This window comes from Macaca mulatta, chromosome 3, assembly GCF_049350105.2.
Source record: "Macaca mulatta isolate MMU2019108-1 chromosome 3, T2T-MMU8v2.0, whole genome shotgun sequence".
NCBI classification, from domain to species: Eukaryota; Metazoa; Chordata; class Mammalia; order Primates; family Cercopithecidae; genus Macaca; species Macaca mulatta.
In genome coordinates, this window is record NC_133408.1 from 70125826 (window position 1) to 70153197 (window position 27372).

Here is a 27372-nt window from a genome sequence, read left to right on the forward strand (position 1 = left end):
AAAAATACAAAAAACTAGCCGGGCGAAGTGGCGGGCGCCTGTGGTCCCAGCTACTCGGGAGGCTGAGGCAGGAGAATGGCGTAAACCCGGGAGGCGGAGCTTGCAGTGACCTGAGATCCGGCCACTGCACTCCAGCCTGGGCGACAGAGCCAGACTCAGTCTCAAAAAAAAAAAAAAAGAAAAGAAAAGTATCTGTTCATGTTTTTGCTTACTTTTTAATTAGGTTTTTGGTTTGTTGTTGTTGTTTTTGTTATGGTTTTCTGAGACAGAGTCTTGCTCTGTCACCAGGCTGGAGTACAGTGGCACAATCTCGACTCACTGCAACCTCCGCTTCCCAGGTTCAAGTGATTCTCCTGCTTCAGTCTCCCGAGTAGCTGGGATCACAGGTGCGTGCCACAAAACCCAGCTAATTTTTGTATTTTTAGTAGTGACGGAGTTTCACCGTGCTGGCCAGGATGGTCTCGATTTCCTGACCTCACGATCCATCTGCCTCAGTCTCCCAAAGTGCTGGGATTACAAGCGTGAGCCACCACCCCTGGCTTCTTCTTCTTCTTCTTTTTTTTTTTTAATAAATTTGTTTAAGTTTCTTATGGATGCTGGATATTAGACCTTTGTCAGAAGCATAGTTTGCAAATATTTTCTTCTAGTCTGTAGGTTGTCTGTTTACTCAGTTGATTGTTTCCATTGCTGTGAAGCAGCTCTTTAGCTTAATTAGGTCCCATTTGTCAATTTTTGCTTCTGTTGCAATTGCTTTTTGGTATCTTCATCATAAAATCTTTGCCAGTTTTTATGTCTAGAGTTTTCTAGGTTATTTTCAGGTTATATATATATATATATATATATATATATATATATGAGACATTAAATATATATATTTATATATTTATATTTATATATATTTATATATATTATATATATTTAAATATATAATATTTATATATTTATAAATATATATATAACATATATATAAATAATTTTAAGTTCTACGTTTAAGTCTTTAATTCATCTTGATTTTTTATATATTGTGTAAGGAAGGCATCCAGTTTCAATCTTCTACATAGTGCTGTCTAGTTATTCTAGCCTCATTTATTAAATAGGGAATTCTTTCCGCATTGCTCTTGTCAGCTTTGTTGAAGATCAGATGGTTGCAGGTGTGTGGCATTGTGGCATTATTTACTGGCTATCTATTCTGTTTCATTGTTCTATGAGTCTTTTATATATATATGTGTGTGTGTGTGTGTGTGTGTGTATTGCCTTGGGTATTCGGGCTCTTTGTTCTATATGAATATTAAAATAGTTGTTTTTAGTTCTATTAAGAATGTTTTTGGTAGTTTGATAGGAATGACATTAGATCTGTAAATTTCTTTTAACAGTATGGCCATTTTAATGATATTGATCTTTTTTATCCATAAGCATAAAATAAACCTCCATTTATTTGTGTCATATCTGATTTATTTAAGCAGTGTTTTGTAATTCTTGTTGCAGAGGTCTTTCTCCTCCCTGGTTAGCTGTATTTCTAGATGTTTTATTCTTTTTGTGGCAGTTGTGAAGGGGATTGTGTTTTTGATTTGGCTTTCAGCTTGGATGTTATTGATGTACAGGGATGCTACTAATTTTTGTACATTTGCTATGTATTGTGAAATTTTGCTTCAGTTTTCAGTTTAAGGAGCTTTTCTGCAGAGACTGTGGGGTTTTCTATATATAGAATCATGTTGTCTGCAAAAAATGGGAAGTTTGACTTCCTTTCTTTCCTATTTGGATGCCTTTTGTTTTTGTCTCTTGTCTGATTGCTCTGGTGTGGACTACCAATTCTATGTTGAATAGGAGTGGTGAGAGAAAACATCCTTGTCTTGTGCCAGTTTTCATGGAGAAATGCTTCCAGCTTGTGTCCATTCAGTATGTTGGTTGTGGGTTTGTCATAGAGAACTCATTATTTTGAAGTATGTACCTTCGATGCCTAGTTTGTTGCAGGTTTTTAACGTGAAAGATGTTAAATTTTCTTGAAAGCTTTTTCTGCATCTATTGAGATAATCTGGTGGGTTTTATTTTTATGTAATGAATCACATTTATTAATTTGTGTATGTTGAACCAACCTCGTATCCCAGGGATAAAGCCTACTTGATCATAGTGGATTTGCTTTTTGTTGTGCTGTTGAATTTAATTTCCCAATATTTTGTTGAAGATTTTTGCATCAATGGTCATCAAGGATATTGGCCTAAAGTTTTCTTCTTTTTGTTATATCTATGTCAGGTTTTGGTGTCAGAATGATGGCGTTCTTATGTAATGAGTTGAAGGGGAGTGTTTTCCTCTCAATTTTTTTAGAATAGTTTTAGAAGGAATGGTACCAGCTCTTCTTTGTACATCTGGTAGAATTCAGTTGTGAATCTCTCTGGTCCTGGACTTTTTTTGATTGCTAGGCTATTCATTACTAATTCAGTTTTGGAGTTTGTTATTGGTCTACTCAGAGATTCAATTTCTTTTTTGTTCAGTCTTGGGAGGATGTATTGGTCCATGAATTTACTATTTCTTTCAGATTTTTTAGTTTGTGTTCATAGAAGTGTTCATAGTAGACTTCAACAGTTATTTGTATTTTTGTGGGGTCAGGGTTAATGTCCCTTTTGTCATTTCTAATTGTGTTTATTTGAATCTTCTTTCTTTATGAATCTGGCTAGTGGTTTATTTAGCTTACTAATTTTTTCCAAAGATTTAACTCCTGGATTTCTTGATCTTTTGTATAGTTTTTCACATCTAAATCTCCTTCAGTACAGATCAGATTAGTTATTTTTTGCCCTCTGCTACTAAGGAATTGGTTTTGTCTTGCATCTCTCATTTTGTTTATGATATTAGGTTGTTAAATTGAGATCTTTTTAACTTTTTTATGTGAGCATTTAGTACTATAAATTCTTCTTTTAACACTGCCTTAGCTGTGTTGCAGGTATTCTGGTATGTTGTACTTTGTTCTAATTTGTTTCAAAGAACTTTTTGATGTCTGCCTTAATTTTATTATTTACCCAAAAGTTATTCAGATGCAGGTTGTTTAATTTCCATGTAATTGTATGGTTTCAAGTGCTTTTCTTTGTATTGATTTACATTTTTATCAAGTTGTGGTCAGAGTGTGTGGTTGGTATAATTTTGGGATGTTTGAATTTGGTGAGGATTGTTTTATTTCTGATTGTGTGGTCAATTTTAGAGTATGGGCCATGTGGTGATGAGAAGAATGTATATTATATTGCTTTTAGATGGAGAGTTTTGTAGATGTCTATTAGGACTATTAGGTCAAGTATTGAGTTTAGGTCCTAATATCGTTATTAATTTTCTGCCTCAAAAATGTGTCTAATAGTGTCTGTGGGGTGTTGTAGTCTCCCACAATTATTGTGTCAGAATCTAAATATCTTTATAGATCTCTTAGAACTTGTCTTATTCATGTGTACCTGTGAAAGAAAATTAAATCTTCAGAGCCCAAACTCATTAAACCAAAAAGAAAAGTTAGTCTGGGAACTGGGTCACACAAACCCACCTACCCTTTTGGTTCTTAAACAAGATGGCTACAAGATGAAAAGTTACATGACTCCCCCATATTTTGCCCGCAAGACAATTTCTAGTGAGCTGCAAGATCTTTACCCTAAGGTGTTTCTGTAAAAATTTTACCATGGAAATGTAAATTGATAGCATATCTTTATAGGTTTCACCAGACACAAATGCATATCTGATTGTTCCTTTGCCCCATTTTGTCTATGTTATCTTAGGTAAAAATGCAGATTACCTGCATTTTTCCTCTGCCCCATTTGTCTGTGTCATCTTATGTTAAAAAAAAATGCAGATTCACTGAACCAGACAATGGCATCAATGACTATTTTTCCCTACCTCCCTCTTACATAACAGTTTTGTACTTAGTAGCTCATCCTTTCCCCTTTAAATTTGGAGCCCCCAAAATTTTCTTGGGAGAAAGACACAGGCCTTTCTCCTGGCTGTGCATTCTTAACTTTGGGAAATAAACTTCCTAAAATGATTGAGACTTTTCTTGTCATTTTTCTTGATTGACACACCCATGGATTTTTTTTTAATGACACCTTTCTTCTACTTTTTTTTCCCATAAACGTATCTCAAGTGCACACGGTGTGCAAAATTAAGATGTCCAATAGTTCAAAAACATGTCCAGAGACCTGGCTGTTATAATGGAAAATACAAATTAGAAATAAGAAGCTTTATTCTCCACGTGAAAAAAGGGAGGTTGGATATTTTCTTTCTTTCTTTCTTTTTTCTTTTTTTTTTTTTTTTGAGATGGAGTCTTGCCTGGTTGCCCAGGGTGGAGTGCAATGCCACGAGCTAGCTCACTGCAACCTCTGCCTCCTGGGTTCAAGTGTACTCAGCCTCCTGAGTAGCTGGGGTTACAGGCACACAGCACCACACCTGGATAATTGTTTGTATCTTTAGTAGAGATGGGGTTTCACTGTAGACTCCACCTCTGGGGACAGGGCATAGCTAAACAAAAAGTAGCAGAAACCTCTGCAGATGTAAAAGTCCCTGTCTGAGAGCTTTGAAGAGAGCAGTGGTTCTCCCAGCACGGAGGTTGAGATCTGAGAACAGACAGACTGCCTGCTCAAGTGGGTCCCTGACCCCTGAGTAGCCTAACTGGGAGACATCCCCCACTAGGTGCAGACCGACACATCACACCTCACATGGCTGGGTACACCCTGAGACGAAGCTTCCAGAGCAAGAATCAGACAGTAACACTCACTGTTCAGCAATATTCTATCTTCTGCAGCCTCCGCTGCTGATACCCAGGCAAACAGGGTCTGGAGTGAACCTCAAGCAAACTCCAACAGACCTGCAGCTGAGAGTCCTGACTGTTAGAAGGAAAACTAACAGAAAGGACATCCACACCAAAACCCCATCAGTACGTCACCATCATCAAAGACTAAAGGCAGATAAAACCACAAAGATGGGGAAAAAGCAGTGCAGAAAAGCTGGAAATTCAAAAAATCAGAGCGCATCTTCCCTTCCAAAGGAACACAGCTCATCACCAGCAATGGAACAAAGCTGGATGGAGAATGACTTTGACAAGTTGAGAGAAGAAGGCTTCAGTCAATCAAACTTCTCAGAGCTAAAGGAGGAACTACGTAACCAGCACAAAGAAACTAAAAACCTTGAAGACGGAATGGATGAATGGATAAGTAGAATAATCAATGCAGAAAAGACCTTAAAAGAACTGATAGAGATGAAAACCATGACACGAGAACTACATGACAAGTGCACAAGCTTCAGTAACCGACTTGATCAACTGGAAGAAAGATTATCAGTGATCGAAGCTCAAATGAATGAAATGAAGCGAGAAGAGAAACATAGAGAAAAAAGAGTAAAAAGAAATGAACAAAGCCTGCAAGAAGTATGGGATTATGTGAAAAGACCAAATCTACGTCTGATAGGTGTGCCTGAAAATGACAGGGAAAATGGAACCAAGTTGGAAAACACTCTGCAGGATATCATCCAGGAGAACTTCCTCAACCTAGCAAGGCAGGCCAACATTCAAATTCAGGAAATACAGAGAACACCACAAAGATACTCCTCAAGAAGAGCAACTCCAAGACACATAATTGTCAGATTCACCAACGTTGAAATGGAGGAAAAAATGTTAAGGGCAGCCAGAGAGAAAGGTCGGGTTACCCATAAAGGGAAGCCCATCAGACTAACAGCAGATCTCTTGGCAGAAACTCTACAAGCCAGAAGAGTGTGGGGGCCAATATTCAACCTTCTTAAAGAATTTTCAACTCAAAATTTCATATCCAGTCAAACTAAGTTTCATGAGTGAAGGAGAAATAAAATCCTTTACAGACAAGCAAATGCTTAGAGATTTTGTCACCACCAGGCCTGCCCTACAAGAGATCCTGAAGGAAGCACTAAACATGGAAAGGAACAACCAGTACCAGCCATTGGGAAAACATGCCAAAATGTAAAGTCCATCGATGCTAGGAAGAAACTGCATCAACTAACGAGCAAAATAATCAGCTAATATCATAATGACAGGATCAAGTTCAGACATAACAACATTAACCTTAAATGTAAATGGACTAAATGGTCCAATTAAAAGACACAGACTGGCAAATTGGATAAAGAGTCAAGACCCATCAGTTTGCTGTATTCAGGAGACCCATCTCACATGCAGAGACACACATAGGCTCAGAATAAAGGGATGGAGGAAGATCTAGCAAGAAGATCAGGAAGAGCTAACTATCCTAAATATATATACACCCAATACAGGATCACCCAGATTCATAAAGCAAGTCCTTAGAGACTTAAACAAAGACACTTAGACTCCCATACAATAATAACGGAAAACTTTAACACCTCACTGTCAACATCAGACAAATCAACGAGACAGAAAATTAACAAGGATATCCAGAAATTGAACTCAACTCTGCACCAAGTGGACCTAATAGACATCTACAGAACTCTCTACCCCAAATCAACAGAATATACATTCTTCTCAGCACCACATCACACTTATTCCAAAATTGATCACATAGTTGGAAGTAAAGCACTCCTCAGCAAATGCAAAAAACCCCAGAAATTATAACAAACTGTCTCTCAGACCACAGTGCAATCAAACTAGAACTCAGGACTAAGAAACTCAATCAAAACCACTCAACTACATGGAAACTGAACAACCTCCTCCTGAATGACTACTGGGTAGTCATTCGAAATGAAGGCAGAAATAAAGATGTTCTTTGAAACCAGTGAGAACAAAGATACAACATACCAGAATCTCTGGGACACATTTAAAGTAGTGTATAGAGGGAAATTTATAGCACTAAATGCCCACAAGGGAAAGCAGAAAAGATCTAAAATTGACACCCTAACATCACAATTAAAAGAACTAGAGAAGCAAGAGCAAACACATTCAAAAGCTAGCAGAAGGCAAGAAATAACTAAGATCAGAGCAGAACTGAAGGAGATAGAGACACAAGAAACCCTCCAAAATTCAGTGAATCCAGGAGCTGGTTTTTTGAAAAGATCAACAAAATTGATAGACCGCTAGCAAGACTAATAAGAAAAAAGAGCCGGGCGCGGTGGCTCACGCCTGTAATCCCAGCACTTTGGAAGGCCGAGGCGGGTGGATCACAAGGTCAGGAGATCGAGACCATCCTGGCTAACATGGTGAAACCCTGTCTCTACTTAAAATACAAAAAATTAGCCGGGCGTGGTGGCGGGCGCCTGTAGTCCCAGCTACTTGGGAGGCTGAGGCAGGAGAATGGCCTGAACCCGGGAGGTGGAGCTTGCAGTGAGCCGAGATCGAGCCACTGTACTCCAGCCTAGGTGACAGAGCGAGACTCTGTCTCAAAAAAAAAAAAAAAAAAGAAGAATCAAGTAGACACAATAAAACATGATAAAGGGGATATCACCACTGACCCCACAGAAATACAAACTTACAAACTACCATCAGAGAATACTATAAACACCTCTCTGCAAATAAACTAGAAAACCTAGAAGAAATGGATAATTTCCTGGACCCTCACACTTTCCCAAGACTAAACCAGGAAAAAGTTGAATCCCTGAATAGACCAATAACAGGCTCTGAAATTGAGGCAATAATAGCCTACCAACCAGAAAAAGTCCAGGACCAGTCAGATTCACAGCCAAATTCTACCAGAGGTACAAGAAGGAGCTGGTATTATTCCTTCTGAAACTATTCCAATCAATAGAAAAAGAGGGAATCCTCCCTAACTCATTTTATGAGGCCAACATCATCCTGATACCAAAGCCTGGCAGAGACACAACAAAAAAAGAGAATTTTAGACCAATATCCCTGATGAACATCGATGCAAAAATCCTCAATAAAATACTGGCAAACCAAATCCAGCAGCACATCAAAAAGCTTATCCACCATGATCAAGTGGGCTTCATCCCTGGGATGCAAGGCTGGTTCAACATTCACAAATCAATAAACATAATCCAGCATATAAACAGAACCAAAGACAAAACCACATAATTATCTCAATAGATGCAGAAAAGGCCTTTGACAAAATTCAACAGCCCTTCATACTAAAAACTCTCAATAAATTCGGTATTGATGGAACGTATCTCAAAATAATAAGAGCTATTTATGACAAACTCACACGCAATATCATACTGAATGGGCAAAAACTGGAAGCATTCCCTTTGAAAAGTGAGACAAGACGGGGATGCCCTCTCTCACCACTCCTATTCAACATAGTGTTGGAAGTTCTGGCTAGGGCAATCACACAAGAGAAAGAAATCAAGGGTATTCAGTTAGGACAAGAAGAAGTCGAATTGTCCCTCTTTGCACATGACATGGTTGTATATTTAGAAAACCCCATCATCTCAGCCCAAAATCTCCTTAAGCTGATAAGCAACTTCCACAAAGTCTCAGGATACAAAATGAATGTGCAAAAATCACAAGCATTCTTATACACCAGTAACAGACAAACAGAGAGTCAAATAATAAATGAACTCCCATTCACAATAGCTTCAAAGAGAATAAAACACCTAGGAATCCAACTTACAAGGGATGTAAAGGACCTCTTCAAGAAGAACTACAAACCACTGCTCAGTGAAATAAAAGAGGACATAAACAAATGGAAAAACATACCATGCTCTTGGATAGGTAGAATCAATATCGTGAAAATGGCCATACTGCCCAAGGTAATTTATAGATTCAATGCCATCCCCATTAAGCTACCAATGACTTTCTTTATAGAATTGGAAAAAACTGCTTTAAGGTTCATATGGAACCAAAAAAGACCCCACATTGCCAAGACAATCCTAAGCCAAAAGAACCAAGCTGGAGGCATCATGCTACCTGACTTCAAACTATACTACAAGGCTACAGTAACCAAAACAGCATGGTACTGGTACCAAAACAGAGATACAGACCAATGGAACAGAACAGAGCCCTCATTAATAATACCACACATCTACAGCTATCTGATCTTTGACAAACCTGACAAAAACAAGAAATGGGGAAAGGATTTCCTATTTAATAAATGATGCTGGAAAAATTGGCTAGCCATAAGTAGAAAGCTGAAACTGGATCCTTTCCTTACTCCTTATACAAAACTTAATTCAAGATGGATTAGAGACTTAAATGTTAGACCTAAAACCATAAAAACCCTAGAAGAAAATCTAGGTAATACCATTCAGGACATAGGCATGGGCAAGGACTTCATGACTAAAACACCAAAAGCGATGGCAACAAAAGCCAAAATTGACAAATGGGATCTAATTAAACTAAAGAGCTTCTGCACAGCAAAAGAAACTACCATCAGAGTGAACAGGCAACCTACAGAATGGGAGAAAATTTTTGCAATCTACTCATCTGACAAAGGGCTAATATCCAGAACCTACAAAGAACTCAAACAAATTTACCCGATAAAACAACAACTCCATCAAAAAGTGGGCAAAGGATATGAACAGACACTTCTTAAAAGAAGACATTCATACAGCCAACAGACACATGAAAAAATGCTCATCATCACTGACCATCAGAGAAATGCAAATCAAAACCTCAATGAGATACCATCTCACACTAGTTAGAATGGCAATGATTAAAAAATCAGGAAACAGGTTCTGGAGAGGATGTGGAGAAATAGGAGCACTTTTACACTGTTGGTGGGACTGTAAACTAGTTCAACCATTGTGGAAAACAGTGTGGCGATTCCTCAAGGATCTAGAACTAGAAATACCATTTGACCCAGCCATCCCATTACTGGGTATATACCCAAAGGATTATAAATCATGCTGCTCTAAAGACACATGCACACATATGTTTATTGCAGCACTGTTCACAATAGCAAAGACTTGGAGTCAACGCAGATGTCCATCAGTGACAGACTGGATTAAGAAAATGTGGCACATATACACCATGGAATACTACGCAGCTATAAAAAAGGATGAGTTTGTGTCCTTTGTAGGGACATGGATGCAGCTGGAAACCATCATTCTCAGCAAACTATTGCAAGAACAGAAAACCAAACACCGCATGTTCTCACTCATAGGTGGGAATTGAACAATGAGATCATTTGGACACAGGAAGGGGTACATCACACACCGGGGCCTATTGTGGGGAGGGGACAAGAGGGAGGGATAGCATTAGGACATATACCTAATGTAAATGACGAGTTAATGGGTACAGCACACCAACATGGCACATGTATACATATGTAACCTGCACATTGTGCACATGTACCCTAGAACTTATAGTATAATAATAATAAAAAAAAGAATAATCAAGATGGTTTTGAACATTGGAGAGAAGTGTTTGTATAGGTTCACTTCAACATGAACAATATTTGCAAGAAATAAAATTTAAGTGGAGAAAAAAATTTAAAAAAAAAATAAAGATATTCAACGCTATTCAAACATTTCTGTAGGAAAGGGAGAACGTACCTTCAGCAGGCACCTGGCTTCAAGTTGCAAAATTACCTCTTGTCATAAAGATGTGAAAAGTTATTTTGTCATTGATTATAACCAATTAATATACAAGTATGTCTTTGCAATCTCTTAAGCAGATTGACTGTGATGCATGTCACATTCTGGTTTAATTGTGTAATGAAACAGTTTTCTTTCTGTTGTGTCATTGTGGAGTTACTCTGGGGCTGCAGAAAACTTTTAATTTTATATTCCAAACACTGTTTTAAGTTACCACACATGATATAAACATATAAGGTGCCAACCAAGCTTTAATCTAGATGGGCCTTTCTATCTCAGGTTTCCAGTCAACTCACAATTGTTCTGCAAAATGCATGCTGTCCCCTGAATATGCAGGCAGATCGTGCCTCTGCCTATTTGGTATCTAGTCCTGTATAATCACATCTAGAGAAGCTAGACCGGATGTCTAAATACTTCACAGAACAGCAATCAACCATTTTACCTCTTTCAGTGACTCTTGTGTCTTTAGACCTTAAGCTGATTCAGAGACCATGGGGCCCAGAAACCCAGTTAGAGTAACATTCATGCATTGACTAGACATGTAGGCATGAGACTTTCCACTTTCCCCTTTCTCCTCTTTTTAAAATGCCCACAAATGTGTAGATGACACCTGTTGCTACTCCACCCATCCAGGACCTAAATTTGCAGCTCCAAATTCTGAATCTCGGTCTTGAGATTTGGGGGGGAAAAAACCTTTATTTGAGAAATGCAAATTATTTTAGTTATAAGGCTCAAAGAGACATTAAAATTAGACCACAGCTATGCCTTTCTCCCTTCTTTGAACTGTGTATTTACTTGTTGAAACTGCTTGCTATTGCCACAAGTAGGTATAAATTAAACTAATAATGACATGCTGGACACTATAACTCACACCCTATAGCTTAACAATGTATATCCAATTAGTAGTCAATGTTAATTTTTGTGAATAAAAAGAATTTCTGACAAACCAATATGTATGAGTCCACTCTCTGTCCTCTCATTTTGCCTTCACAAATCCACTTGTAACTGGTGCTCATCCAAGTGTAGATTCCAGGCAACTTGAATTTTTGCTCCCAGGTTACAATCCTCAGGTTACAATCCTCTGGGTTGGTTCAAATGAACTATTCATGTTGCATCAGTGATTTCCTTTTAGGTAGACATATCATTTAGAATGTGCTAGAGCAGCCTCTAAGAGGGAATCTCTTTTTTGTTGTACTCTGCTTGCTGTAACACTCAAGAATGCAGAGCCAGGTTGATTCGACCTAGAATCTGCATAAAAGGTCTGGCCTCTGCCTAATATTTACAAAGCAGGGCCAGACTTTGGATTGAGAATGTACAGGAAACCAGCAGGAGGCATTTTCTGCATTGTGAGATGTCAACATAGACATCTTAAAGCCCCCTCTTTAAGAGCGTGGCTCTTTGAAGTTTTCAGATCTTGTTCAATGACCTGCTACAGTAATGTAAGAGGCTCCAGATGTAAATAGAATCTGATGGCAGAATCTGTAAGTGTAAACAGGCATCTTAGGAGTGAGAGATCAAGGTCACAAAGTATCCAGAGCCATGACCACAACTATACCTACCTGTAAAATAGGATACTGGAGTATTCTTGTCCTTCCTACCCAAGAGCTTGCCAATCAAGACAGGTGATCCAGGTTCTGGAGGTCCACCAGGGCAGTTCCATTTTCTATTTAGAATCAGCCTGAGTCTTCCCTGCTTAGCTTATCCTTAAGCAATCAGCCCAGGGTCACTGGGAATCTTCTCACAATCACCTAGGCATCTCTCAGACATTTGAGGATGTCCACAGCAGAACTGTGTCAGGCTGACAAAAACAGTTAATTCAGCTTTTCTCTCAGTGTAAGAGAAATGAGTCATCCTGTGTTTGTCCCTCCCTTCATACAAGAGATGTCTTTGCTTGGTACCCAGATGAGAGTTTCTCCAGTTTCCTGGTACGTCAGTGAAAAACAAGGAAGAGGTCTGGAGACTCAAACAGATAAACTAATTGCTACCATTTCATATGGCCATTAGAAAAATAGATGAAGCATTATTGTCCCTACCATCCAGAAACTGTTAATTTAGACAAGTAACTGAATTCAACATGGTTGAATTAAGCATCATATGGTTAGCACAATGAATAGATGTGTGCAAAAAAAAAAAAAGGGGGGCTTTATTTGGGCAACTTTCTTTATATTTTTGTAACTTCTGATGTCATCATTTGAGTGGATGTTTACGGACAAAAGCGTTGTTTTATTATTCTTATTTCTTATACCTTGCTAAGAATACATATTTATCTTCTAATAAAATTACCCTACAAAACCCTAAGAGATTTGTTTAAATTGCTTATTAGCATATGTTATAAAATTAACAGGGCAGTGGCTACAAAAGATTAAAATTTCACAACTGTGTGATTTAGTTTTCTTTTAGGTAAACTTAGGAAAAACAGAACTGGAAATACCCCAGGGGCATAGAGAGCAGAATTCTATATAGGGTCCACTCTCTGCCCCAGCCCTGTTCAGATTCACCCTTTTTGGAGGCCTTATTTAGGTCTGGCCCCACCCTGGAGCCTTGTCTCACAGAACTGATTAGAAGAGATCAGAGTATTGGATAGTGAATCCTGCAGCCTTTCTAGAGCCAGTGCACACAATTTTCTGAAACCCAAAAGCAGATAAATAGAAAAAAATGTATGAATCTTAATTTTTAAATTTTTATTAAAACCAGTGCTTGCAGAGATATTCCATTTAGCAAACTGTTTTCTATTCCTACAGATGCAGTAGTTGCTACACAAGTCACAAAAAAATAAATACAAACACAATAAAAATTTATTTAAGCTACATTAAACTTTTTCTTTCTGTATCCTTCTCCTCTGTCTGTATTTAGCTTTTATTCTGTACATTTTTAAATAAAATCAGTGACAGAGAAACAGAACAAATAAAAATGCTGCACTTTTAATGTAAATCCTGAGAATTATTAAACATTTAGTACCAGCTCCCAAGGTGTTGTGAGGATTAAATCACATGTGTAATTCCCAGTAAAGTGCTCTGTAATATCCTTTTCAGCACACAGTACCTGCTTTATAAGCATTGCATTAGTACATGTGAAAATGTTTTTCAAATGCAGATTTATTCAGATACGGCTGCCTTCTGTTTGTTCTGTAAACTTTAGAGCCAGCAAAGAATATGAAAGTTGATTGTCTTCATTTGTCATAGAAGTATTTGTGTCGTGACAAGAATGCTGAGTGTAAGGGACTGTGCTGTGCCTGTTTTCTCTAACTAATGCTAATAACGAGCCCAGGAGGAGCATTCACAGGGGACTTGTTTGAAACACCCATTCATGAACCCTTTCCAAACCTGCAGAATCTCATTACATAGAGTGGGGCCAAAATCACCAAGTGATTTATAAGCTCAATGCTTGGAAGGCAATGCTTAGCTAAGTGGTTATTAGCCCAGGCTTCTAATTAGGATTACATGACCAATTTGCAGAAATTTCTTTACTCGTGCCCTTTCCACATGTTTATTACTCTGGGTGGAAGCATCCATGTTGTTTTAGTTAAGTTTCTCATGTGACTCCAAGGTGAGGACAGAATCAGGTATGAGTTGTTCAAGATACATTCATGTGAATTGAGTTGCGTTTTGTTTTGTTTTTTGAGACCCACTCTTGCTCTGTCACCCAGGCTGGAGTACAGTGGCATGATCTTTGCTCACTTCAACCTTCACCTCCCAGGTGCAAGTGATTCTCCTGCCTCAGCCTTTGAAGTACCTGGGACTGCAGGCATTTACCACAACACCCTGCTAATTTTTTGTTGTTGTTAGAGATAGGGTTTCACCATGTTGGCCAGGCTGGTCTTGAACTCCTGGCTTCAAGTGATCCACTTGCCTCTGCCTCCCAAAGTGCTGGAATTAGAGTTGTCAGCCACTGTGCCCAGCCTGAGAGTTAAGTTTTCGTTTGCAATAAAGGGTGGTCACAGGGCTGTACCTATTTGGATTTGGTAGGAAGAGGGCAGTGTGGCCCATATTTCCATTACCGTAGCAGAAATTACTGGTGTCTGTGGCAGTGGAGGGCACATTAGGACAGGAACAGGGAAATTTACTTTTTTTTTTTTTTTTAGACAGAATCTCATTTTGTTGCCCAGGTTGGAGTGCAGTGGCGTGATCTCTGCTCACTGCAAGCTCCACCTCCTGGTTTCATGCCATTCTCCTGCCTCAGCCTCCAGAGTAGCTGGGACTCCGCCACCACACCTAGCTAATTTTTGTATTTTTACTAGAGATGGGGTTTCACCATGTTAGCCAGGATGGTCTCGATCTCCTGACCTCGTGATCCGCCTGCCTCGGCCTCCCAAAGTGCTGGTATTATAGGCGTGAGCCACCATACCTGATCGGAAACTTACATTTTTATTTCCATGGAGCAGATTATTTTTCCTGAATTTCTTCTGTTATAAAGGACAAAAATGGGTGGACTTTTTCTGCAGGTCTTGATCCTTCTGCTTGTGGGTGTGGTGGTAGCAAGTAAACAGGTGGTGCTGACACCTTTAAAAGCATATTCCCAACATGCAGGTGTAATTTGTCCATAGAATCTCATCTTAAAAGGAATCCCAGAGAAAGAGGAGAAAGAGGAAAAAATGGCCTTTTTTTTTTTTTAGCTTAACGTGTCTCAGATCGAGAGCTGTGTCCACTCTGCCTCCTGGGATGCCATGCGTTTAGTTCTTGCAAACCTTTACTTCTCTAATTGTGTTGTTTCTCCCTAATGAGTTTGTTTTAACTACTTTTAAAAATTCTTGTGATAGTCAAGGGTCCCTGAAAAATGTTTTTTCCTACGTACCAGAGGCTTCTCTACATCTCTACGTCATGGCTCTTTATGTGCTATGTAGAAATCTCATTATGAATTTATAATCTGCAACATGAAAAATGTTCCCTCTGTGGCTGCTGAACATGGGAAGGTGTGACTACTCAAGATTCCTATTGGGGAAAAGCTGGGGTCTTTAGTAAAGAAGGAGAACATGTAATGTTGCGGTTCCATCTCTGTTCTCCATTAGCTCTATGCAGAACACGATTAACAAAATGTTCTTTCAAACAGAATGGCATTTATTACCCAGAAAGTTCTGAAACAAATTATTAGGAGATGGATACCTGCTCTTTAGGGTGCTAAAGAAAGACTACTTAAAATCACTATTAAAAATTACAGAACATACGAATTATCTGTATCTTGAAGTTCCCATAAAACTAATTTTTTTGTGGTTAAATTCAAACTCTAATTTACTTTTGAGATCAGTATCACAGCAGTGATGCTGCATTTTTCTGTGTGCATCAGCACATTACAAAAATTTGTCCTAGTGCAGTTGATGTTAATGATTCACTTGGTTAAAGAGCTCTTGGACAGATTTCTTTACTATAATTATTTTTCTCTTCATTATGAAGTATCTTTATGCTGCTGATGTGCATAAACCATAACATTTAATCTGGCAGCTGCCTTAGATTTTCTGTGCATATATCTGCCTTAGGAAAATGAAAACTGTCATCCCTTTTTACAGGCCAGAGAAACTGGGAAAAACATGGGCTCATCCACTTACTGGATGTTTGACAGTAAGTGGGCCAAAAACATTGACATTACTGGTGAACTTGTTAGAAATTTAGAATATCAAACGATTCCAGATCTTCTGAAAAGATAATCTGCATTAACAAGATCTCAAGTTTATCGTACACATTAAAATTTGTGAGGTACCTTTTTTTTTTTTTTTTTTGAGACGGAGTCTTGCCCTGTTGCCCAGGCTGGAGTGCAGTGGCCTGATCTCAGCTCACTGCAAGCTCCGCCTCCCAGGTTTAGGCCATTCTCCTGCCTCAGCCTCCCGAGTATTTGGGACTACAGGCGCCCACCACCTCGCCCAGCTAGTTTTTTTTTATTTTTTAGTAGAGACGGGGTTTCACCGTGTTAGCCAGGATGGTCTCGATCTCCTGACCTCGTGATCCGCCCGTCTCGGCCTCCCAAAGTGCTGGGATTACAGGCTTGAGCCAGTGCGCCCGGCCGTGAGGCGCCTTTTAACTCAACATGTCTTTTTCATCTCAAAAATATACACAACTCATTCTGTATGATGCAGATATAGCATTTAAAAATAGACATGTTTGTGTTTATGCCCTAATTTATACTCTATTAACCAGAAAAGTACCATATATACACACAGATGTTGTGGCTCTTATGCCACTTTCTTTTCTCAGGGTTAGATAATACATTAGAAAATATTTCTATGTTAAGAATTATTTTAGGGATAATTTCATTCACTCCTGTAAGTCAGAACCAGTTTTCTTTACTGTCTTACTTTGAAATTTAAAATTACGCCCATGGTCACTTGGCAAATGTATGTGATTTTGTGTGTGTGTGTGTTTTTGTGTTTTTCAGGGACCATTGACGTTTATGGATGTGGCCATAGAATTCTCTTTGGAGGAGTGGCAGTGCCTGGACAGTGCACAGCAGAGTTTATATAGGCATGTGATGTTAGAGAACTACAGAAACCTGGTTTTCTTGGGTGAGGGTAACTTCAATACACATTTTCTAATATATCCTAAAGGTTTTATTTCTCTTTTTTCTAGAATGTTTTTTGGTGATTTATGCTTTGCATAAATGAGTTTCGGATCCCTGTTTTCAAAAAAAATCTTTTAGATTTGTCATTGTAGAAAATAGTTTCTTCAAGATATTTCATCTTTACCATAACTTTCTGCATTCCTGAGCTGATCTTTATCATTCCGTCTTGATTAGTGGTACTTTTTGAAATTTATTGGCATAAAATATTTTTGCCCATACCTTAAAATCTAACTCCCAACACCAATTGTTTTGATTCAGTAGTACCAGGTAGTGAAATTAAGAAACTACAAATTTAAAATATTTTCTAAATCTTTAGAAATTTTTGTCATAAATTAGCATTTGGGGATTAATGTACTAGAATATTCTATTACATTCTCTTTACTGAGCACACTACTAGGTTGGTAATTGGATAATATGTGCAAGATTTATGTTATTTATTTTCAATAAAACAGGTATTGCTATCTGTAAGCCAGACCTGATTAGCTGTCTGGAGCAAGAAAAAGAGCCCTGGGATATGAAGAGACCTGAGATGGTAGCTAAACATTCAGGTAAGTGAGAGTGAATACACAGATGGTACAGAGAAGAGGTCAAAAGGCCAAGGAGAAGGACACTGCTTAAAATGTGATTTGGTAAGCTGTGTTCCAAAGGAAATAGTTTCTGGAAAACCTGAGTTTTTTTTTTTTTCTCTCGCATAGGACATTTTCTGTCTTGTTTTTCAGTTCTCTAAGGATTCCTTTTTCCCTTTAGTGATCTGTCTTCAGTTTCACAGTGAAAGCCAATGTCCTCTTCATGGGATATAAAAGACTGCACAATCTGACTGTTTTTTTTTTGTTGTTGTTGTTGTTGTTGTTTTGGGGGATACACAAATGTGCATAATTTTGAGAAACTCTACGTTAAACAGTTTTTTAAATTCTTTTTGCATCAAGTCTGAAATGTGTGAGTAGTGGTTTCTGTTCCATTGTTATTTGTTGTTGTTGTTTATTTTTCTGTGTATTCCATTCTGTTTTTACTACTATGGTTTTGAAATATAGTTGCATATGTAAGGCATACGCAGTGCCAGTATACGTTTTCAGGATTTGGCTATTTTGGATTGGCTTTTTCTTTTTATTTGGCAGGACAGATTTGCTGCTGGTATTTGCTACAGCTATTTTCTTCAGGACTTTGACAATGTCACACAGTTCCCTTCTGGCCTGCAAAATTTTCTTGAGAAATTCACTCATTACCTCATAAGACTATTCTTATAAATAACACATCATTTTTATCTTGAAACTCACAAGATTCTCTTGTCTGTGACTTTTAAAATTGTGCTTATATATGTTCTTATTGTAAATATCTTTGCATGTATCTAGTTTCTTTGTTAAGCTTTTTCATTTTTACATCATTTTTTCTTATAATATTTCAGTTCCTTTTTTGTATTTTCTACCTTCACAATTTCTGTTTTTTGATATTTTTAATATTTCTGTTATCCCAATTTTTCTGATTTTTAATAGTTGTCTGTGTTCCTATTTCATTCATGGAGTATTATTCAATTTATGTTAACTTTTTAAAATTAATTTTTTTTAATGGTTGCTTTCTGAAAATTTTATAATATTTGATAGAGCTATGTTGCCCTAAAATTTTGTATACATTGTAATCTCTAATTGAAATTTGAACATTGAAAACAAGCTACCTATCACAGTGTCTATAATGTAGCTTTGTCCTGGCAACGTTTGAAACCGTTTGTCTTAGCTAGAGATCCTGAGAGTCTTTCAAATATGTTCTTAGGATGTGTCTTGTCTGAAATGTTCTAGTTGTTTTTTAGTTAAAAGACTTTATTCATGTTTCTTCTTAATAGTCATCACTTGCTACAACTGTTCTCTGTCTGTAGTATAGTCTCTTTCCTGCTGTAACATTTACCTTTGATCTCAGTAGACTCAAAATGTCATTCCAAAGTATACCACTGTTAATTTTTGCACTTTATGTTGTAGGAGACAGAAACCAGTGTCAGCAAAAGCTCCTAATAAAGCCAGAAATAAAGATGTGGGTGTGTTATTTTTCTTGTCTTTTGAAAAAGAAAGCAAAAGTTGGTCATTTACTTCTAAAGACACTATGTGTAATTTAGAAACAGAAAGAACTGTGTTGGGTAAATGTAACAGACTTTTCTTTTCCTTTGATGTGGCTTTTGGCATTGTGCTAACCTGGAACACTACACACACTTAACTCATTTATAAATTTTCCACAAATGCATTTTGGTCAATATGCTTTTGTTACATTTATGTGCCTATGAAGGAATTCAAACCTGTGGTATTTTGCTATGCCATCTTGCTTATGTAGTTTGTGTAACTTTATGGGTTAGATTTGTAAAGTATATTCATCTGAGTTGAGCAAGTGAAGTAATTTGTTATTTTTATTTCTTTCAGTTATGTTTTATTATTTTGCCCAACACCTTTGGCCAGAGCAGAATGTAAGAGATTCTTTCCAAAAAGTGACCCTAAGAAGATACAGAAAATGTGGATATGAGAATTTAAAGTTAAGAAAAGGCTGTAAAAGTGTGGTTGAGTGTAAGCAGCACAAAGGAGATTATAGTGGACTTAACCAATGTTTGAAAACTACCTTGAACAAAATATTTCAATGATAAATATGTAAAAGTTTTCCATAAAATTTCAAATTCAAATAGACACAAGATGAGGCATACTGAAAATAAACATTTTAAATGTAAAGAATGTGGCAAAACATTTTGCATGCTTTCACACCTAACTCAACATAAAAGAATCCATATTAGAGTGAATTTCTACAAATATGAAGAATGTGGAAGAGCCTTTAACTGGTCCTCAACCCTTAATAAACATAAGAGAATTCATACGAGAGAAAAACCTTACAAATGTAAAGAATGTGGCAAAGCCTTTAACCAGACCTCACACCTTGTTAGACATAAGAGAATTCATACTGAAGAGAAACCCTACAAATGTGAAGAATGTGGCAGAGCCTTTAACCAGTCATCAACTCTTACTACACATAATACGATTCATACTGGGGGAAAACCCTGCAAATGTGAGAAATGTGATAGAGCTTTTAAGCAAGCCTCAAAGCTTACTGAACATAAGTTAATTCATACTGGAGAGAAACCATACAAATGTAAAGAATGTGGCAAGGTTTTTAACCAGTTCTCAACCTTTAATACACATAAGATCATTCGTACGGGAGAGAAACCTTATGAATGTGAAGAATGCGGCAAAGCTTTTAACTGATCCTCAAAACTTACTGAACATAAGTGCATTCATACTGGAGAGAAACTGTACATATGTGAAGAATGTGGTAAAGCCTTTAACCAGTCCTCAACCCTTACTACACATAAGAGAATTCATAGTGGAGAGAAGCCCTACAAATGTGAAGAATGTGGCAAAGCTTTTAAACAATCTTCAAACCTTACCATAAAAAAATTCCTACCGGAGAGAAACCCTACAAATGTGAGGAATGTGGCAAAGCATTTAACTGATCTTCAAACCTTACTGAACATAAGAAAATTCATACTGCAGAGAAATTCTACAAATGTGAAGAATGTGGCAAAGCTTTTAACCAACTCTCAAACCTTACTAGACATAAGCTAATTCATACTGGAGAGAAACCCTACAAATGTGGAGAATATGGCAAAGCCTTTAACCAGTCCTCAGCCCTTAGTGCACATAAGATAATCCACACTGGAGAGAATCCCTACAAATGTAGAGAATCTGGCAAAGTTTTCCACCTATCCTCAAAACTTAGTACATATAAGAAAATTCATACTGGAGAGAAACCCTACAAATGTGAAGAATGTGGCAAAGCCTTTAACTGATCTTCAGCCCTTATTGGACATAAGATAATTCATACTGGAGAGAAACCCTACAAATGTGAAGAATCTGGCAAAGCTTTTAACCTGTCCTCCAACCTTACTGCACATAAAAAAATTCATCTTGGAGAGAAACCCTACAAGTGTGAAGAATGTGGCAAAGCTTTTAACCAATCTTCAACACTTACTACACATAAGATAATTCATACTGAAGAGAAACAGTACAAATGTGATGAATGTGGCAAAGCTTTTACCCGATCCTCAAAACTCATTGAACATAAGAAAATTCATACTGGAGAGAAACCTTACAAGTGTGAAGAATGTGGCAAAACTTCTAATAATTTCTCAACTTTTACTAAACATAAGATGATTCATACTGGAGAGAAGCTATACAAAGGTGATGAATGTGACAAAGCTTTTACCCGATCTTCGACCCTTACTACACATAAGATAATTCATACTGGAGAGAAACCCTACAAATGTGAAGAATGTGGCAAAGCTTTTAATGGATCATCAAACCTTACTGAACATAAAAAAATTCATACTGGAGAAAAATCCTACAAATGTGAAGAATGTGGCAAAGCTTTTAACCGATCTTCAAACCTTACTAAACATAAGAAAATTCATACTGGAGAGAAACCTTACAAATGTGAAGAATGTGGAAAAGCTTTTAACCAGTTCTCAACCCTTACTACACATAAAATAATTCATACTGGAGAGAAACCATATAAATGTGAAGAATGTGGCAAAGCTTTCAACTTATACGTAAACCTTACTACACATAAGAAAGTTCATACTGGAGAGAAATCCTGCAAGTGTGAAGAATGTGGCAAAGCTTTTAACCAAGTGTCAACTCTTACTATAGACAAAAGAATTCATACAGGAGAGAAACCTTACAAATGTGAAGAATGTGGCAAAACTTTCAGTCAATCCTCAAAACTTACTACAAATAAGAAAATTCATACAGGAGAGAAACCTTACAAATGTGAAAAATGTGGTAAAGCTTTTAACCAGTCTTCAACCGTTTCTACACATAAAATAATTCACACTGGAGAGAAATGCTACAAATGTGAAGAATGTGGCAAAGTTTTTAACAGATCTTCAAACCTTACAGAACATAAAAAAATTCATACAGGAGAGAAATCCTACAAATGTGAAGAATGTGGCAAGGCCTTTAACCGGTCCTCAACTCTTACTAAGTATAAGGTAATTCATACTGGAGAGAAACCATACAAATGTAAAGAATGTGGTAAAGCTTTTAAACAGTTCTCACACCTTGCTGTACATAAGATAATTCATACTGGAGAGAAACTCTACAAATGTGAAGAACGTGGCAAAGCTTTTAACTTATCCTCAAACCTTACTGCACATAAGAAAAATCATACTGGAGTGAAACCCTACAAATGTGAAGAATGTGGTAAAGCTAACCTATCCTCAACCCTTACTCCACGTAAGACAATTCATACTTGAGAGAAACCCTGCAAATGTGAACAATGTGGCAATGCTTTTAACTAAATCTCAAACTTTACTAAACGTAAGAAAATTAATACTGGAAACTTTACAAACCTAAAAGATGAGACAATGATTTTGAAAACACCTTCAAACTTTTCTAACCATAAAAGCAATCATACTGGTGAGAAATCCTAAAAATGTGAAGAATGTTACAAAGTCTTTAAATGGTTGTCACACTTGATTATAAGTAAGATAATTTATACTGGAGAAAACTCCCAGAAGTGCGAAGAATGTGGTAAAAATTTTAATTAATTTTCACACCTTATTGCACAGGAAAGCCCTTCAGAAAAATTGTACCAATATAAATGTGGAAAAGCCATTAATACCTGGTTACATCTTACTCAACATTAGAGAGTTATTGCTTAATAAAAGCATTATAAATGCAGTTAGTGTAAAAAACTCAGAAAACAAAAACTTTCTTTTTTAGATGGAGTCTTGCTCTGTCACCCAGGCTGGAATGCAGTGATGTGATCTTGGCTTACTGCAACCTCTGCCTCCCAGGTTCAAGCAATTCTCCTGCCTTAGCCTCCAGAGTAGCTGAGACTACAGGCGCACACCACCACGTTTGGCTAATTGTTTTTATTTTTAGTAGAGACTGACTGTCACCATGTGGGCCACCCTGGTCTTGAACTCCTGACCTCAAATGATCAACCTGCCTCTGCCTCCCAAATTGCTGGGATTATAGGTGTGAGTTGCTGTGCCTGACAAATATAAGCCTTTAAAGAGATATAAGCAGTTTGAAGACAAACATTAGGAACATAAAGAGGGTTGTAGTGTCTTTACTTGTATCACAGATTTTGTTGTACACATTATGTACTAAAGGAAAATCCTGAAGCAGTGATCAAATTTTGATTAACATCAGGGAGTTTATATTGGAGAAAAACTGCAAATGTAATATATTTGGAAAAATATTTTTTCAAGAACTACTGCTTAGAAAACACCAGGGGACTCATACTAAAATATATTTTTGAAGATGCAGTAAGTATAAAAGAAATTTAATGCAAAATTAACTGGGTGTAAATATCAGAGAATTCACAGTAGAAATATCTAAGGCACTGACACTTCAGACATTGCACTTAATCAGTGTGCTGAGTACAGAAAATGCTCCAAAATTAAAGTTGATAAATTATTTGTATATAACTTTAAAAGAGTTAGAAATATTTTTAGTTATAATAACATTTAAAGTATACTTTTTTCTTTGAAAAAATTACAGAATTTTTAAAAAGTGAGTGATGTAATTCAACTCAAATTACTTCATGCTCTTCATTCCTATTGTATTCACATGTAAAAGCATGTGATCAATTGTTGCTTCATCAAGGACATGAGACATTCTTTTTTGTTAGGTGGGCATTATTTTTGACCTTTCCTATGGAAGAGTAAAGACATTACAATGTAGGATGCATGATAAAAATCTAAGTGGACAGGCGCTTTGTGTTTAATTTATAATATTGATTGATGTATGAGGGAGGTGTTCAGAGGAATATTCTTCTGCATTCTAGTGAAAATATCTTTTGTTTTAGTTAAAGTTAAATTAAAATTAGTAGTATATCATTTTACTAATTGTATTTCTTTTTTTTTTTTTTTTTTCTTTGAGACGGAGTCTTGCTCTGTCGCCCAGGCTGGAGTGCAGTGGCGCAATCTCGGCTCACTGCAAGCTCCGCCTCCCGGGTTCACGCCATTCTCCTGCCTCAGCCTCCCGAGTAGCTGGGACTACAGGCGCCCGCCACTGCGCCCGGCTAATTTTTTTCTATTTTTAGTAGAGACGGGGTTTCACCATGGTCTCCATCTCCTGACCTTGTGATCCGCCCGCCTCGGCCTCCCAAAGTGCTGGGATTACAGGCGTGAGCCACCGCGCCCGGCTTACTAATTGTATTTCTATGTAATAAAATGCAGCACATTTTTAAAAATTTTAGATTATTGTGAAGTTAATTTTTTAATTAAACTTTTTTTTAACGTGTTAAGACCATTATGCATTCAATGAAGTGTTATTACGCCACTAACTTTAACCTATCCCACCTTACTCAAGGGTGTAGGTAAAAGATAGTGACATTGTACTGTTTAATAACATAGTGGACTAACATCTCTAATAATTCCTCTTGCCAGTGACTTTAAACTAAAGAACTTAATTAAAGAACATTGTTCCCATAGGTTAAATTTTTATTCTTTTTTCTTATTTAAACATATTTTTCTTAAATTTTATGGGTACATAGTGTGTGTATATATTTATGCCATATATGGCATATTTTGATACAGGCATATAAATATATATTAATCACATTAGGGCAAATGAAGTACCCATCAACTCCAGCGTTTATCATTTGTATTACAAACCAATTCTATACTTCTAGTTACTTTAAAATGTACAAGTAAATTGCTATTGACTATAGGGTCATTTTCATGGGCATAATAAAAATTATATACAAGTATAAATAAAATCCCGAGTCTTAAAATTCTGAGTTCTGCCTAAACATTTAAAAAATTTTGTTATGTATTTTTCTTTGAACATGTCTCTCTGCCTGCAAACATAACAGAATTTTAGTATTGGTTTACATAGAGTTAACTATACACATATATTACCCTAAAATTAAACCTTAGGTGCCAGAAAATTATGGAGTGTTTTTGTGTGAGTGTGAGTTTGTACCTATTTTCAAAAGAAAAGAGCAATATTGGAACAAAACAAATATTTTAATAAAGTAATTTACTAGACCACTGAAAACTTCAAAAATGCTGAAAGTAAATATATACTCTGCTTTGTATTGAATTCATTACTTTCAAATCTTCTGACTTATGATTCAGAATCTCTCCATGCAAATGTTGTTTTTACTTGCCTCTTAGTCATGCTAGACCTATAATTTTCTTGTTTCTTACCATTTTTTTCTTTTATAGTTTATGAGGTATTTATTATATGAGCTGTTCATGGATTGTAAGAATGATTTTTGTAAAATTTAGTACTGCACACAAGATAATTTTAGATGTATTTCCAAAATTGTTTATTAATTATATTGTATTTAGTTAGAACATTCCATTTGTTCTTTTAAATGGAGAATCCTATATAAGCCTATATTTCTTATTCTTTTGTTATAATTGACGTAAGTTTATTTATTTATTGAGCCAATTTGTTCAGGTAAGAACTAGGAATACTTCATAAGTTATGAGGATGTTTTTATATATAAATGTGGCAAACAAATATGACAGTGGTTGCTGTGTAACAGATGCTCCATAATAGGCTGTAAACATTCCTGCTGGAGTTAGTTTGTAACTTCAAGTCAGAGATGGAAAATACCAATAGTGAAGAAATAATATTGATTCTTCATGTGCAGATAACCTTTTTTTTCCATGTTGCAAAGCTAAATCTTGCTGAATTTAAAAAGAAATTTTGGTTCTTTTATTTCCTAATTACCTTTACGTTCGTTTGTCTTATTATGTGACTTCTGTGTATTCATCACAGCCCTTCTTCTTTTTCTATGTGATGGCTCCACTTTTCTCACTGTTGTCTTCATGCCATGTCATTTTATATGGTACTTTGTAGGTTTTGATGAGAAAGTTGATATTTTTAATGCACTCAAAAATCGCTTTTCACTGGAGAGTGCTTATCAATATAACTTTCTGATCAGTTAATTAAGATAAAAGGCATTCACTGTCCACAGGTGAGAGGATTAAATCAGTTAGCATTGTTTTTTTCTTTTCTGTTTGTAAAAGGAAAAACTTACTAAATTTTTAAACAGGGTTTCACTCTTGTTGCCCAGGCTGTAGTGCAAATATGTTGTGACAAATATAAAATTTGCTAGAAAATATATCTTAGAAATTAATTTATAAGAGAGCTAATGGTAAGTGAAGAATTTAAAATTTAATTTTCTATGATATAGCACAACATACATTTCCATGCAGAATCTTTTATTTTTAAATGTGAAATTTAAAGGTTGCAAAATAATAAAATGACCTCTGTGGATTTGATATTTGGAATAATATTTCTTTTTTATATTGATATTACAATTTTGAGGAATTTTTCACTCATTTTTTTTTAGTGGGTGAAGGTGAGTGTACAGTTTTTGTTCTTTGTCACCTAACTATAGTCAGCTTCTTGGTCATTTTCTCTAGAAAACTTTTGAAGATTATGGCAGCTTTTGGATTAAACATTTTCTGTTATATTTATGCAAATTTGTTTTTTGTGTTCACAAGGTGGCCAGTCATGAGACCATAAGCAACACCTGCCCTTTTAGTGTCTTTCATGCTATTACCATCTGTAATAAATAAATGTGTACTTATTCTGCACAACGTGATATTTGCAAGTATATGTTGTCAAATGCTTAATTCTAGGTAATTAAGGCTTTACCTAACATCACTAACATTTTTATGGTCAGAGTATGTGACATTGTCAGCGTTTTTCAAAAACACAACTACATTGTTATGATCTGTAGTCACTATCTTGTACAAAAAGATCTCTTAAACTTATTCTTCCTATTCAACTATAATTATGTATTCTTTGACCAACATCTTTCAAAACCCCCCTTTTTTCTAAATACCTTGATGTCTGGTGGTCACCACTTTACTCTCTACTTTAATGGGATTAAGCTTTTAAGACTCCCTGTGTAAGTAAAATCATGAAAAATAATCTTTGTGCCTGGCTCATTTAGACAAATATAATGTCTTCCAGGTTAATTCATGTGATTGAAAATAATAGAAATTTCTTTTTTAAAGAAATAGTATTCCATTGTGTATATATACCACATTGTCTTTATTTACTCATAAATGTTGAACTGTGGTTCTGTATTTTGGTAATTGTGAAGAGTGTTGCAAACAACGTAGAAGCAAATATGTTTCTTCATTCTGATTTCACTTGTTTCAGATATATATCAGTAAAATTGCTGTATTATATTGTGGTTTAATTTTAAATTCTTTGACAAATTTTCATTTTTCATAATGACTCTCCTCATTCACATTCAAACCAACAGTGTGCAAGCATTCCCTTTTCTTCATACTTTGACTAACCCTTTCTTTTCTTTTTAATAAGAGTAATTCTAACAGGAGTGAGTTGATAATCTCCTAGTTTTTCTTTTTGCTTT

At 36.4% G+C, this 27372-nt stretch overlaps 1 protein-coding gene, 1 long non-coding RNA gene and 1 pseudogene across 2 annotated transcripts in view; 2 read left to right on the forward strand and 1 right to left on the reverse strand.

Annotated features, from left to right (window-relative positions):
• LOC106997385 (uncharacterized) overlaps window positions 1-12255 on the reverse strand; it is a 29149-nt gene extending 16894 nt beyond the window's left edge. Inside the window, exon 1 of the long non-coding RNA XR_003728062.2 lies at window positions 12006-12255. This is a non-coding gene — a long non-coding RNA (uncharacterized LOC106997385). The remainder of the gene's footprint in view (window positions 1-12005) is intronic.
• A 4551-nt stretch (window positions 12256-16806) lies between these two features.
• On the forward strand, window positions 16807-22769 carry LOC709175 (uncharacterized). Its single transcript, XM_028845731.2, is given in 5 exon segments — window positions 16807-16936; window positions 17445-17540; window positions 19392-19602; window positions 19604-20397; window positions 20400-22769. Coding segments are annotated over 5 exon segments (3081 nt in total). The 5' UTR covers window positions 16807-16824; the 3' UTR covers window positions 22268-22769.
• On the forward strand, window positions 26245-26551 carry MACMULV1R-PS1005 (vomeronasal 1 receptor macMulV1R-ps1005 pseudogene; annotated as a pseudogene).